This window comes from Hypomesus nipponensis, chromosome 18 (assembly GCF_054491055.1).
Source record: "Hypomesus nipponensis isolate SF chromosome 18, ASM5449105v1, whole genome shotgun sequence".
NCBI classification, from domain to species: Eukaryota; Metazoa; Chordata; class Actinopteri; order Osmeriformes; family Osmeridae; genus Hypomesus; species Hypomesus nipponensis.
In genome coordinates this window covers 17,341,892-17,356,421 of record NC_140378.1, presented here as the reverse complement: position 1 = coordinate 17,356,421, position 14,530 = coordinate 17,341,892, and the positions used below count along the sequence as shown (strand labels likewise).

The window sequence follows — 14,530 nt, the reverse complement described above, 5'->3', positions numbered from 1 at the left end:
GGGAGGGGAAGGGAGGGGAGGGGAGGGGAGGGGAGGGGAGGGGAGGGGAGGGGAGGGGAGGGGAGGGGAGGGGAGGGGAGGGGAGGGGAGGGGAGGGGAGCGTAGCGGAGGGGAGCGGAGGGGAGCGGAGGGGAGCGGAGGGGAGGGGAGGGGAGGGGAGATGCATGACTGCTTAGACAGAAAGACAGGTGGTCTATGTCTGTTGACAGGTGTCTCCTCCCGTGTGTGTGTGTGTGTGTGTGTGTGTGTGTGTGTTTGCTGCAGTGTGATCTCGGCCACAGGGGAGAATGGTCTGATCCAGAGGGCGGTGAATGCCTCCAGAGCCTACAACAGCATCATAGACACCATCAGAGAGGCCGAGACGTCTGCTAACCTGGCCAACCAGGCTGCCATGGACGCCCTGCAGGTATCACACACACACACACTGAATGTGTACACACACACACACTGTATGTGTACACACACACGCACACACACACACACAGATAGTACAGTGCATACAGAAATACACACACACACACACACAGTGAAGAGGCCTGCCTGTGTGTAGACTGTGCAGGACCAGGATCTGGGCCAGGTGGCTGACGGTCTGAAGAACCACAGTCTGGAGCTGTTAGACGAGGCCCTCGCACTGCAGGAGGAGCTGACCTCAGGTACCCAGCATGACCCTGACCCCACCCCTGACCCCACCCCTGACCCCACCCCTGACCCCTGAACACAGCCCTGACCCTACCCCTGACCCCACCCCTGACCCCTGAACACACCTCTGACCACACCCCTGACCCCACCCCTGACCCTGACCCCACCCCTGACCCCACCCCTGACCCCACCCCTGACCCTGACCCCACCCCTGACCCCACCCCTGACCCCTGAACACACCTCTGACCACACCCCTGACCCCACCCCTGACCCCAACCCTGACCCCACCCCTGACCCTGACCCCACCCCTGACCCCACCCCTGACCTCTGACCCCACCCCTGACCCCACCCCTGACCCCACCCCTGACCCCTGACCCCACCCCTGACCCTGACCCCACCCCTGACCCCACCCCTGACCCTGACCCTGACCCCACCCCTGACCCCACCCCTGACCCTGACCCCACCCCCGACCCCACCCCTGACCCCTGAACACACCCCTGAACACACCCCTGAACACACCCCTGAACACACCCCACCCCATACCCTGCATTTACATAGGACTTTTCAAAATCCTTTCATCCAACGAGATGTGAATCGTGCATAGAGAACATATTACTGGACTGGACATGTTACTGGACTACAGATCATTGTCTATGACCACTGAAGCGATCAACACTATCCACCCTGACTCATCTTAAAGTGTCGCACACTGTAGATCTGATGGTCCCACTTCCTGTTCCTGTGTGTCAGATCTGACTCCCCGTCTGGACAATGCCACGATCCGTCTGGACGAGGCCATGGTCAAGCATGAGGACCTGCTGAAAGACCTGGAACAGGCCCAGAACAACCTCAACTTCAGCAGGGGTGAGGGCACACAACACACACACTCTCCACAACACACACACTCTCCACAACACACACACTCTCCACAACACACACACTCTCCACAACACACACACTCTCCACAACACACACACTCACTCACACACACTCTCCACAACACACACACCCTCCACAACACACACACTCCACTCTCTCTCTTCTTTTCTCTCTAACTCCTCCATGTCCCCCCCCCCCCCAGAGGAGACAGGGCAGGACATCGAGGACGCCAAGCGTGCAGCAGAGTTTGCCAACGCCACGGCAACCAGCGTGGAGGAGACCCTGGGGCCAATCAGAGAGCAGCTGGAGCAGTGGGAGCAGGAATACGGAGATGCCAACACCACCAACGAGGACATCAACAAGGCTCTGCTGGAGGCCAACAAGTCTGGTAGGGATCACTCTCTCTCTCTCTCTCGCTCTCTCTGTGTCTCTGTTTCTGTCTCTCTTTCTCTCTCTCTGTGTCTCTCTGTCTCACTCTCTCTTTCTCTCTCTCTCTCTGTATATCTCACTCTGTCTCTCTCTCTGTCTCTCTCTTTCTCTCTCTGTGTCTCTCTCTGTGACTCTCTCTCTGTGTCTCTCTCTGTGACTCTCTGTGTCTCTCTCTGTGTCTCTCACTCTGTCTCTCTCTCTGTATCTCTCACTCTGTCTCTCTCTCTGTGTCTCTCTCTCTGTCTCTCTCTCTGTGTCTCTCTCTGTGTCTCTCTCTGTGTCTCTCTGTCTCTCACACACACTCACACTGATCATTGGAATTTATATGGCTTTCCTTAATTTCGTTCAGTCCTTACTCCTCCAGTTGGTATGCAGTCTGCAAACACACACACGCGGTAATCATTCCTGTCTCCATCCCTTCCTGGTGTGTGTTCAGTGGGGATGCTGGGAGAGGCCATCCCTCTGCTGATGAAGAAGCTGGACCGTCTGCAGAACCAGTCGGTCCAGATGCCCAACATCTCCGAGAACATCCTGAGGATCCGACAGCTCATTGCCCAGGCCCGCAACGCCGCCAGCAAGGTACCCCAACACCCGGACCACCCTCCCAGCACGTCAGACCACACCACCATCCGACACAGGGCCTGTCTCTGTAAAAGGACCTGAACCTTGACCTCATGGTCAAACATCTATTCACCAGCCTTCATTTCCCGACTGAAATCCCTGTGACCCTGGTAACCCAACCTTGGTCCACTGTCTCGCCCCTCTCTCTCTCCCCCCCCCCCCCCAAGGTGGGTGTCTCAGTCAAGTTCAACGGGACGTCTGCTGTGCAAGTGCGGAACCCCAGTAACCTTGCCGACCTGGCTGCGTACACCTCCCTGAAGTTCCACATCACACTCCCAGAAGCCAGCCGCCTCCGTCGCCAGGACAACACTCAACAAATCCAACGCCAGTTTGTCTTCTACCTCGGCAACAAGAACGTACGTAGCCCAGACCACAGCATTGGATTAGTCTCTGGGGTATGTAGTCCTATAAAACTGACTGTCATGGGTCTCTGGGATTTGTAGTCCAGCAAAGAGTTCCTAGGTATGGCTCTGGAGGGGCGGAGACTGCGCTGGTTCTTCAACGTGGGCGGAGAGACAACAGATGTTTTGATGCGGGAGGACGTCAAATCAGACGGCCACTTCAACAGTGTCTTCCTGGAACGGTGCGCCAGCCTTCACCACTGTCATCATCATCATCATCAGCAGCAGCAGCAGCAGCATTGATACTGTAGTCCCAAATCCAAACATCCTCATCGTGTGTGTGTGGGTGTGTGTGTGTGTGGGTGTGTATGTGTGTGGGTGTGTATGTGTGGGTGTGTGTGTGTGTGTGTGTGTAGGATCCTGCAGTACGGTGAGATGGCCATGTCGTCTGAGAGCGGTGAACTGAGAGTGACCAAGGTAGAGGGGAAGGCACAGGGGGACAAAGGCCTGCTCAACCTGCAGACGGAGGAGACCATCTTCTACGTCGGAGGCTACCCCAGCTCCTTCACGGTGAGACGGCAGTCTGGGAACGTGGGGGGTCTGTGTGTGTGTGTGTGTGTGTGGGGGGGTCCATTAATTAACCGTCCCGCACCACCAGCATTGGGCGCCGAGGCTGGGTGGGGGGGCGTCTTTCCGATTTGCGCTCTCGGGGGGGGTTCTGTTGAAACATTTTGACTAGGGCTGCAAAGGTACTCGCGCCGGCCCTGTCCATACGCGCATGAAAACGCGAAGCAAAAATGTGCTTCATTTGCGGAAATAGTTTGCTTCGCTTTTGGTGTGAACACAGCAATACTGTGCATATTTGAAATATTAAGACAGTAACAACAAATATAAATTAGGTTGGATATTAAGAACGGATGAATGACAGATTCATTCCCTCCCCCGCCCCCCCGCAGCCCCCTCCCCAGCTGCAGCACCCCTACTTCCAGGGCTGCATCGAGCTGGAGTCTCTGAACGAGGAGGTCCTCAGCCTCTACAACTTTGAGAACATCTTCCAGCTCAACACCACGGAGGTGAAGCCGTGTGCCAGGTCAGAACAAACCCTCCAACACACACACATACACACACACCTACACACACACCTACACACACACTGCTAGCACATATCTAACGGCTGTTTAATGTCCCTGCATCTCCCCAACTACCATACCGTCTCTGTCTCCCTAACAACCATAACGTCTCTCTGTCTCCATAACAACCATAAGGTCTCTGTCTCCATAACAACCATAACGTCTCTGTCTCCATAACAACCATAACGTCTCTGTCTCCATAACAACCATAACGTCTCTCTGTCTCCATAACAACCATAATGTCTCTGCGTCTCCATGTGGACCATAACATCTCTGCATCTGCCCCCTGGTGTCTTCTAGGAGCCAGGGAAATCTGGCTCTGTCCTGGGTGAAGGATGCGTCCTACTTTGACGGTACGGGCTACGTTGAGGTCAACTATACCGCCGTCCCCGCCAGGCCCACGAAATCCTTCGAAATGGATGTCAAACTCCTGTCCCACAACGGCATCCTGATGATGTTCCACAACAACGTACGGTCTCATGCCAGGTCTATGTGTGTGCCTGTACACATGAGTGTGTGTGTGTGTGTGTTGATTCAGCCACCAGAAGCTGTCGTACCTGAGTATGTGGTACCTGAGTGTGTGGTACCTGAGTGTGTCGTACCTGAGAGTGTGGTTGTGTGTTCCCCACAGGACCAGTACCTGTGTCTGGCTGTGCAGCAAGGCTACGCCAAGGTCTTCTACGACTTCAACAAGACCCTGCAGCAGCTGGAACCATTAGATCCTCAGTCTCCCCTCCTCAAGATCAGCGACGCAGAGTCTCAGTCTGTAAGAGCCCAACACACCAACACACCAACACACCAACACACCAACACACCAACACACCAACACACCAACACACCAACACACCAACACACCAACACACCAACACACCAACACACCAACACACCAACACACCCGTCATTTCACACTCCCGTTTGAGCTCTTTATAAATACACTGACATTTAGTCAGTTAGCAGACGCTCTTATCCAGAGCAACTTACAGGAAGTACAGGGACATTCCCCCCGAAGCAAGTAGGGTGAAGTGCCTTGCCCAAGGACACAACATCATTTGGCACGGCTGAGAATCGAACTGGCAACCTTCAGATTACTAGCCCGACTCCCTCACCGCTCAGCCATCCGACTCCTCTGAAATAACATCCCTGTCAGCTACAGAGGAGGTGTGACGCAACCCTGGTTGTTCTCCTCCACAGTTGCAGATCATCCTCCTCATGGGCTCCACCAAACGCCTGGTGGTGAGGAACAGTCGCATTAAACTGTACGACCACATCTTCAACGGGGACTTGCCAGACTTTGCTGTCGAATACTACCTGGGAGGGGTGCCCAAGGACAAGATGCCCGAAACGTAAGTGACAGACATAGCACCGCTCAGTTCCACACACAGGCACGCGCTGAGGCAGAAACAAGCTTTCACTTCCACAGATGTTACTGTAATAGGTCATTTCTTTGTCTGTGTGTGTGTCTGTGTGTGTGTGTCTCTGTCTGTGTGTGTGCATGCAGTCTAAAGGGCCTGTTCCCCAAGCAGGGCTCTCTAAAGGGCTGCTTCAGAAAAGTGAAGGCAGTGGACAACTACATCAGCCTGAACCGTATGGTCAGCTCTGGGGTTAGCCATGGATGTCCTGACGACCTGCTGGTGAGACGAGACACACACACACACACACAGAGAGACACACACACATACACACACACACACACATACACACACACACACACAGAGAGACACACACACACACACACACACAGAGAGACACACACACATACACACACACACACACATACACACACACACACACACACAGAGAGACACACACACACACAGAGACACACACACACACATACACACACACACACCTGCTCCATCCGTGTAGTAAAACGAGTTGAACCCTGCGTGTGCCAGGTGATTCGAGAAGCCCACTTCTCAGGGCAGAGTTACCTGGATCTGGGGCCGTCCATCACCAACCTCAGGGACGACTTCTACGCCGGCTTCGGCTTCCGCACCGACCAGAAGAACGGACTCATGTTCTACCACCAGGCCCAGGTAGGGAGGAACACAGACTCCAAACACAGACCACCACAGGAACACACACACACACCAAGGCCCCAGCCCCGGCCTGGTTGTGTCTCCGGCTTTGGAACCTCTCTGCTAGCTGTCTCTCTTTGATGACACGTCCTGGATATGCTTTTTATTCGTACCTGCTCATCCATGCCTGCTAACCTGCCCATTTCCAGCCGCTAACCCAGGTGCGCTAGCTAGCTGCTTGCTAACCAGACGTGTGTCCTCTCCCTGCTCAGGATGGGCTGTGCCAGGTGTTCATGGACAAGGGTCACGTGGTGGTGCGCATGGCCAACACGCAGATCAAGAGTCAGAAGACCTACAACGACGACAACAGCCACTATGTAGCTGTGTACAACGACAACACTGGGTAGGACACACCCAACACAGATATACACCGTGCCCACCATGTATTTATATACATATATATATATATATACAGAGAGAGAGAGAGAGAGAGAGAGAGAGAGAGAGAGAGTGAAGATAGAAGCAGTTGAGCCATTCTGTACGCTGTCATAACTGCTGTCTACTGTGTTGTGCGTGCGGCCAGGACGCGTGTGTACGTGGACGACGTCCTCGAGAAGGGCGAGGAGACGTCGCCGAGCGGCGCGGGACGATCCACGCCAGTGGCTGGCAACATGTACCTGGGCGGGATCCCGGAGAACAGGGGCGTGGCCAACCTGACGGGCTGCATCAGCAACCTGTTCATCAAGAGGTGAGGAAGGAGGGAGGGAGAGGAGGAAGAGGAGGAGGTAGAGAGGGAGGGAGAGGAGCAGGAGGAGGAAGAGAGGGAAGGAGAGGAGGAGGTAGAGAGGGAGAGGAGGAGGAGGAGGTAGAGAGGGAGGGAGAGGAGGAGGTAGAGAGAGAGGGATACTGAGAGGTTAGAAAAGGAAGGAAAAAGGGAGCAGGGAATACTGGAAGAGAAGAGAAGTAGAAGCAAGCAAGATGTCCGGCCTGTGGTATCTATACTGATGCCTCGGGTGTGTGCGTGTGTGTGTGCTCCAGCGACAAGCCTCAGGTGATGAACCTGATCAAAGCCAAGGAGAACATCAACGTTCCTCTGAGGTGTCCTGCTGCTCAGAAACCCCAACAGATCCTTGCCACCCCCCCACGGCAGAAGGGCCCCAAGGTACCACACACACACGCACACACACACACTCAATTGTTTGTTCCCCATCTCCCACCATTCCTCCCTTCTCCTCCCCTCTCCTACTGTCTGTATTTGCTCTCCCCCTCCGATCCCCCTCACCCTCCCTCCCCCCCCTCCCCAGGGTAAACACAGGAAGCCTCAGGCGGGGAGCAGCAGGAGCCGCAGTACCAGACAGTCCTGCCAGGGAGAGCTGTCTGCCCAGGAGCCCGGCGCTGTTCATTTCAGCGGCTCCTCTCACAGCTACCAGCGCTACGACACGCTCCCCGCAGCCTTCAGCAAGATGTGAGTCCCCCCTGACACGCAGACGCACTCGCACACAGACCCACACTCCTCAGATGTGACCGTTTCAACCTCCCGCCCCCCCAGGCCCCACATCTCCATGGCGATCCGTGTCAACTCGTCTGAAGGCCTGGTGTTCCGCGTGTCCGGCCAGAAGGGCGGCGCCGTAATGTCACTGGCGCTCTCAGAGGGTCACCTGGTCCTGCTGGTGGACGCGGGCAAGAAGAAGGCCAACATCCGCAGCCGCAAGGCCTGCAACGACGGACTCTGGCACACGGTCAGTGTGTGTGTGTGCGTGTGGGTGTGTGTGTGGGTGCGTGCCTTGAGTGTGTGTTCCTCACATCCTGTTGATTCCGTGTGTCCCCGCAGGTGTTTGTGAAGTGGGAGGGCGAGAAAGCCAGTCTGATCCTGGACGGCATCAACGCCCAGTTTAAGAGGGTGTCCGGAGGGCAGAAGAGTCGCCTCAGAGCGCCGCTCTACGTGGGCGGGGCTCCCTCCAGCCTCGCCGCGCCGCTCCAGGGGCCGTCCAGCGGCTTCGTGGGCTGCGTCAGAGACCTGACCCTGAACGAGCAGGCCGCTGGGACCCCCCAGCACAGCCAGGGGGTGGGCCCCTGCTTCCTGAACAGCCTGGAGCCCGGGGCCTACTACCCTGGACAGGGGGGACACCTGGCTATAGGTGGGACTGACTGACTCTTCTCTTCTCTTTCATTCTTTTCCTCCTCTCCATTATTTTCCTTTCTCACTTCTCCTGTCTTCCTCTCCTCTCTTTTCTCCCCCTCTTCTTTTGAAGTCGTATTTTCTTTCCTCACTTCTCCTCTCTTCTTCCTCTCCTCTCTTTTCCTCGTCTCCCTTTTTGAGGGTTACCCAGTGCTAACCCATGCACCTGATCGCTCCCTCCCCCTGTGTCCTGTGTGTGCGTGTCCAGACGAGTCTATGGTTCTGTCTCGGGACCTGGAGGTTCAGCTGGAGGTGCGGCCGGCGTCCGTGTCCGGGCTGCTGCTGCACGCCGGGGGGAGGACCGAGCAGCACCTCAGCCTCTTCCTCCACCAGGGGGAGGTGACCGCCAGCCTCAACGCCGGCAACGGACTCTTCTCCACCTCCTTCACCCCCGAGGAGCCCCTGTGTGACGGACGATGGCACGTCATCACAGGTGAGACCCAGCGGCCTGGACACCCTGCAGGAGACGGCTGACAGAGCTGGCACAGGCTGCTCTACCCTGTCATCACCCGGCCTAGCCAATAGAAATAGAGTTAACCCTTGTGCTGCCTGCGGGTCACATGACCCAAAGGTTCACCACGAACCATCGTTGTGTTTACCCAATTTTACCCCCCAATACAAAAACAAATTAAAAAGCATTTTCTTTTAACTTTCATGATGTGGGGGGTCTGAGACAGCCCGACAGTTAAAAGAAAAAGCTTCACTTTTTTTGCAATTGTTGCAATACGACGTTGGCTCACAATGACTGATGAGTCAGAATGACCCGAAGATAACACAAGGGTTAAGAAGTTCAACAGAGATGTGCATTGAGTTTTATGGAGCGTAGAAGGGTCAGGGTACACGAGCAGTCCTGTTCCCACGGTAACACCCACAAGCCAGTTCTGACCTGCCCGGGGTTCTGTGTTCTCTTGTGTAGTTGTGAAGAAGAAGAACGTGTTGCAGCTCCATGTGGACGCAGCCAGCGAGCACAGCGTGGGGCCCAAGCAGGGCCGCTCCTCAGGGGGCACGGAGACGGTGTACCTGGGGGGGGTACCCGGTGAGACTCACACACACTCACTACATGCATTACACTGACATGTTAAAAGGCTCTTTTCCACAAACAAAAAACATTTGCTTTTTTCCGCATTTGCTTTGTTGTTTTTTGTTTACATGATAGAAGAATACATATATAGGTAGAAAGTATCAGAAAAATATATTAAGTATTTGAGATGCACTGTTGACGGAATTAAAGACTTCCTCCTCCCTTCCTCTAGATGGCGTCGTGGTGCCTGGCCTCCCAGCGTCTCTGCCCTCCTACCACGGCTGTGTCCGCAGGGCGGTTCTCAACCAGAGACCAGCCATGCTCTCCAAGCCTCTGTCTGTCCACGGAGCTGTAGCAACGCAGGGCTGCCCCACCATCTAAATCCAACACACCCAAAACCCCTACATGCCCCAAGTACCCCCCTATACCCTTGACTCCATCCTATACCCTGACCCTATCCTGTACCCTGACCCTATCCTATAATATACCCTGACCCTATCCTGTATCCTGACCCTATCCTATACTATACCCTTACCCCATCCTATACCCAAACTCCACCTCTAAATGCCTACATCCCAATCATTGCCTACATCCCAATCCTTGATCCCATCTCTACTCCTGTTTACCTCAGTCATGTCTCTCCATTAATAACACACAACCTCAGAACCCTCGAGCCTCTTTCTGCAGATCATCAACTCTCCTTTACAACTAACGCCATCTCTGCAACCTCTCTACTGTCTCACCTGTAGAGTACACATGTAAAATCCCCAACTACAACTACCCCATCTATGAATTGTTGCCCCCCGCCCTAATACCTCACCCTGTACCCCCCCCCCCTCCCCCTCCCCCCGGTCCAGCTGATTGTGTAGGCGCAGACAAGCATGCTGATGCAGCCTGGACCCCACACCTCGTTCCCCTGTCACACACCCTGCCCCCTCTCACTGATAGAAGTATGAGATACACTCCATAACATTTATGACAACATTGCTGGTGGTGGGTGACAGCATACTGTAGTTCAATTTAAAATTGTATTTATTTTCTATTTTTACAAGAGGTATATTTTTTATTTTGCTGTCGGATTTCTGTTTATGTTCCAAAGTAGCAGACTTAGAATCAAGGAGTTTTGTTTTCTACCTTTACACAGACTTTGCAGCATATCTTTGATGCAGACACAGGTTCTGTGTAAGACCTAAGCATACCAACTGATACAGCACAATCTGGTTTAGCAAGGTGACACTTAGTATGACACTGAAATCTAAATTAGGTTCAGTGTGACAAGAGCAGACATTATGTACTAGGTATCTATGCAATACAAGAACTCAAGGAAAAGTACAACACCCATTGTGTTCCAACCCCTGTTCTGAACAGGGAGGGTGTGGTGAGGATGCAAGGCCCCACTGACAGCCTTCCGTTCAGTCTCAGAGTAGATATCCAGATTTGGGGTCTACCTCCAGCACGTCAAATGTCTTGGAAAAAACCCAAATTTTTATAGAATCGCACATTTTATGTATTTAGTTTTATGGGAATTGTATACTTATATAAATTTGAATGAGTTTTAAACTCAACACACACTGTCCACCTTTATATCTCACACAGAAATGATAAGCTGAACCCCCCCCCCTCTCCCCCTTTAATAGTTGTAAAATGTATTTTTAAATAAACCTTTGATACAAATGTCGTCATGGTGTTTGTTTCACTGTCAAGGAAACATGCGGCGCTGTTCGAAACCATTTTATTGGCTGCCAAACTTTTTAAGACACCTTGCTGCAATTTGTGACGTTTTCATTGGTCACCAGGCCCTGTCTGGGCTAGCATGACATTAGAGTCCCTGCTAACAGAGGAAGAAGACAGAGAGAAGGACAAGGCAGACACCAGGACACAGGTTGGACCCGTGGATAACTAATCCAGGCTCATATCCTCGTCGTCGTCCTTCTTGTCTTTGGAGCTCCCCCCGTCTTCCGGCTTGCCGTCGCTCCCCTCCATGGCTTTGGCAAACGCCTCCACGTCTGGGAACAAGCACACACCCAGAGCCAGGGTCAGATATGACAGCTACAAGGGTGTGTGTGTGTGTGTGTGTCCTTCAGCATCCACAGAGTGATTCATCCGTCCTCACCTCCTTTATTAGCAGCATCCACAGCCTCTGTGGGCAGGCCAAACTGGTTCATGAGAGGCCCCAGTTGGCCTGACGCTAAGGCACTGCTGAACATGCTCATTGCCTGGGTGGGGGAGGGGTTGTATGAGTAGGCAGTTGTGAGTAGTTGTATGAGTAGCAGGGACTTTGTGTTGTTAAGTCTACATACTCGTTTGAAATGTGTGTACGTTTCATCAAACATGAAATAGTTTGTGTAGTACATCCCTGTAGTTTTAGCAGGTAAGATAGGTGAGTGTGTGTTTGAGTCTTACTTGTTGGAACTGCGGGGAGGTGAGTGTGTTGTGGATCTCGTCGGCGCTCTGTGGCAGGGACTCCCCAGAGGGCAGGTAAGGCATCAGCCTCTGCTGGACCTCAGAGTTGGCCAGGATGGGAGCCATGATCTCTGGGGTCAGCACACTGGCCAGGTCCACTGGAGGGGAGAAGGAAGACGATCACACGTCCAACTCAAACCATCCAGTCAAATCTTGGCCTTATATACACACCATAGAACTGCACCTAAACCAACCTGAAACCCTTGTTGAGCAGGCAGCTTTGAACACACATGTACACATACATACAGTACCCAGCCATGGCAGTGTGTGTTTGCTAAACCAATATGGAGATTAATCGCTTGTCCCTGCTAGTTTCACATTTACATTCCCCTTTTTTACATTTTTTTTGTTTACAATGTGTTTTTTTGTTTACAATGTGTTTTTTTGTTGTCACCATGAAACAAGATGTCAGGCATGTGTGCTTTGAGTGCATTCGTGTTCTCCACAGAACATTCTAGACCTGAGGTTAGTTACCCCAGCATCTCCCTGTCATGTACAGGCTCAGACAGACCCAGCCTGCTCAGTGCAGTATGTGTGAGTGTGAGTGTGTGTGTGTGTGTGTCTTCTCCCTCACCTCCCTGGCCTGCCCCGGCCATGGCGGGTACGTTCATGGTAGCCAGGATGCTCTGCAGGTCGCTGAGCTGGATGGGCTGGGTGGGGCTGCCCACGGCCGCAGGCACCAGGGGGGTCTGGGCGGCCGCGGGGGTGGTGGGGGTCACCGTGGGGGAGGTGGCTGAGGGGGCCGCAGGGGTCACGGGGGTGGTGGGGGCCTGGGCGGAGCTTATCCTGGTGGTCCCGGAGCCTGAGGAGGGGGTGACGGCAGCAGACTGGCTGCGGGAGCTAGATATGGGGAGGAGGGAAGGGGGTATTCATGAAAGTTAGAGCTTTATAGTTTGGGAGTGGAGTAGGGAGTCAGATGGCTGAGCGGTGAGGGAATCGGGTTCCCCGCCGCACCAAATGACGTTGTTTCAAGGCACTTCACCCTCGGGGGGAATGTCCCTGTACTCACTGTAAGTCGCTCTGTATAAGAGCGTCTGCTAAATGACTAAATGTAAAATGTAGTTTACAGAGGAGCCAGGGAGAGGAGTCCTGTTCAGGCTTACCTGGATGAGGAGCTGCTGGTAGCTGGACCTCCACTGCCTAGAAGACTAGCCAGCCCTGGACCAGCCAAGGCCCCGAGACCGCCTACACACAGGCAAAGTTAGAGTTTCTTTTCATACCTAGAAAATGACTTATACACAGCAGTGTGTCATGGCCGAACCCAATGGCAGCTTAATCAAGAATGCTCTGGGCTACTCACCAAGCCCTCCGAGTCCCGTTGGTCCAATCAGCTGCATGAGCTGGTTATGACTCATGTTACCCAGGAGGCTTTGCAGGCCGCCCTCACCTAAGGAAAAGGTGGAGGGTGAGTGAAGAGCTCTGTACTTTAACTGGACACCCGTATGAGTAAGCATTCCTTAGTGAGTGTTTAGATACAGGACGTGGGCGGTGGACAGACTGTATGGATGGGTATTGAGCTGCACGGCTGAGAGTCTCACCTCCCAGGGCAGACAGCTCGTGGCTGCCACTGCCCCCGCTCCCCAGAGCTCCAGGCATGGGAGGGTTGTTCAGGAACTCGTTGACCTTGCGACAGTGCTCCTCGTCCTTGTCCGTCTTGGGCTCCTGGTCACAGAGAAGGACGGGATGAACAGTTGGGTATTGAACAGAAGTCCTATCAGACGATGGAAACACAGTCCAATGCAGTCTCCATTAACCCCTTTCCCAAATGTTCCCTCCCTCCTTCACCTGCATCCAGAAGAAGAGCCTTTTGGATCCTGCTTTGAACTTGAGCACAAACACCCGCCCAGTGGTGCACTGGTTGACCCTCTTGAACTCACAGTCGTCTGGGAAGATGATTAGATCCTGGAGGGTGAAACCAGAGGAAAGCTCACAGGTCAGTAAATAACACTGCGCCAAATTTCAACGTGATGCACTACGGTCAGTCACTCACGTCGTCCACGTTTCCCGTGGTCCTGTCCTTCCAGCAGAAATGAATAAGCGAATCGTCCGTTTGCTGGATGTATACCGTCCCCTTGCGCTTGTCTGGTGTCACCGTGCTACCCTTTAGGGTCATCTTACCGGCACGGAACTCTACCAGGTACTTGCTGGAGGTGCCTCGGGAGCCCGACACCAAGCTGGGAAATAGAGCCCCTGACGACATCTTTGAATCTCTTTTTTTTCCTGTTTGGAGTAGAGCTAGAGAAACAAAACAAGGGATCGGTTGGAATGCAATTTCACATCAAAAGCTATTTATCTAGCTAGAAATGAGCAGCCTTATTGATATGATTATAGTCTTATGTTTTTCTTCAGCGAACAATAGACGACCTGACAGTTCAGGAGCCTAGTCTCATCATCGACTGACGATGTTAGCTAGAGCTACCTATTATACCGCAGTCGCTGACAATGGAGAGGCTAGCTAACGTTAGCCCATGACATCGCTAAATTCAAAACGATAAGACCACTCGTGCAAGCAACTGGATAGAGCTGTAAACATTCCAAACCTATTTTACAACTAACAATTCTACATCCGAGAGTATGTGTACATACGTTAAATCACAGTTTATTTGTATTGTTATCAATTACCTGAAGTTTGGCTACAGCTAGTTGGGGAATGACAAAGTTGTTTCTGGTTTCAGCAAAGCTGAGGTCCTTGTTAGACCTTCTTCGTGTATGGGTTTTGCAGTCAGTTTGACTCGATTTAGGAATGTATGCCACCTATTGGAACCTAGGATAACTGTTCATCTGACCAGTGAGGGAACGCGCACGTCGAG

General features: G+C 53.2%; 2 protein-coding genes across 3 annotated transcripts in view; one reads left to right on the top strand and one right to left on the bottom strand.

Annotated features, from left to right (window-relative positions):
* lama5 (laminin, alpha 5) overlaps positions 1–10,934 on the top strand; it is a 60,582-nt gene extending 49,648 nt beyond the window's left edge. Inside the window, exons 56-78 of the mRNA XM_084681437.1 lie at positions 265–406; positions 551–653; positions 1,390–1,503; positions 1,721–1,906; positions 2,384–2,526; positions 2,736–2,924; positions 3,012–3,151; positions 3,326–3,479; positions 3,866–3,999; positions 4,340–4,508; positions 4,671–4,805; positions 5,231–5,382; positions 5,538–5,670; positions 5,935–6,075; positions 6,330–6,460; positions 6,641–6,805; positions 7,096–7,219; positions 7,362–7,522; positions 7,607–7,796; positions 7,889–8,195; positions 8,445–8,669; positions 9,153–9,272; positions 9,490–10,934. Coding sequence (XP_084537563.1) covers positions 265–406; positions 551–653; positions 1,390–1,503; positions 1,721–1,906; positions 2,384–2,526; positions 2,736–2,924; positions 3,012–3,151; positions 3,326–3,479; positions 3,866–3,999; positions 4,340–4,508; positions 4,671–4,805; positions 5,231–5,382; positions 5,538–5,670; positions 5,935–6,075; positions 6,330–6,460; positions 6,641–6,805; positions 7,096–7,219; positions 7,362–7,522; positions 7,607–7,796; positions 7,889–8,195; positions 8,445–8,669; positions 9,153–9,272; positions 9,490–9,638 — 3,607 coding nt within the window. The 3' untranslated portion in view covers positions 9,639–10,934. The remainder of the gene's footprint in view (positions 1–264; positions 407–550; positions 654–1,389; positions 1,504–1,720; positions 1,907–2,383; positions 2,527–2,735; positions 2,925–3,011; positions 3,152–3,325; positions 3,480–3,865; positions 4,000–4,339; positions 4,509–4,670; positions 4,806–5,230; positions 5,383–5,537; positions 5,671–5,934; positions 6,076–6,329; positions 6,461–6,640; positions 6,806–7,095; positions 7,220–7,361; positions 7,523–7,606; positions 7,797–7,888; positions 8,196–8,444; positions 8,670–9,152; positions 9,273–9,489) is intronic.
* Positions 10,935–10,973: 39 nt separating this feature from the next.
* On the bottom strand, positions 10,974–14,486 carry adrm1 (ADRM1 26S proteasome ubiquitin receptor). Of its 2 annotated transcripts, XM_084681434.1 has the most exons (10): positions 14,343–14,475; positions 13,711–13,955; positions 13,506–13,622; positions 13,259–13,382; positions 13,021–13,107; positions 12,824–12,905; positions 12,295–12,560; positions 11,661–11,818; positions 11,371–11,473; positions 10,974–11,263 (listed from the first exon to the last, which is right to left on the bottom strand). In XM_084681434.1, exons 2-10 carry the CDS (start codon positions 13,918–13,920, stop codon positions 11,157–11,159), a joined length of 1,254 nt encoding a protein of 417 aa, XP_084537560.1. In that variant the 5' UTR covers positions 13,921–13,955; positions 14,343–14,475; the 3' UTR covers positions 10,974–11,156. The 2 variants fall into 2 exon arrangements, with proteins under 2 accessions (XP_084537560.1, XP_084537561.1); XM_084681435.1 differs by lacking the exon at positions 11,371–11,473 and having other exon boundaries at positions 14,343–14,486.
* Positions 14,487–14,530: the final 44 nt, after the last annotated feature.

What these genes read in the sequence shown, in the direction of transcription:
- adrm1 (XM_084681434.1), bottom strand. Translation starts at nt 13,920, where the DNA reads ATGTCGTCAGGGGCTCTATTTCCCAGCTTGGTGTCGGGCTCCCGAGGC. An exon ending in CCACGGGAAACGTGGACGAC is followed by an intron (nt 13,623 to 13,710) that starts GTGAGTGACTGA and finishes TTCACCCTCCAG; the next exon opens with GATCTAATCATCTTCCCAGA. An exon ending in GGCCGGGGCAGGCCAGGGAG is followed by an intron (nt 11,819 to 12,294) that starts GTGAGGGAGAAG and finishes TCTCCCCTCCAG; the next exon opens with TGGACCTGGCCAGTGTGCTG.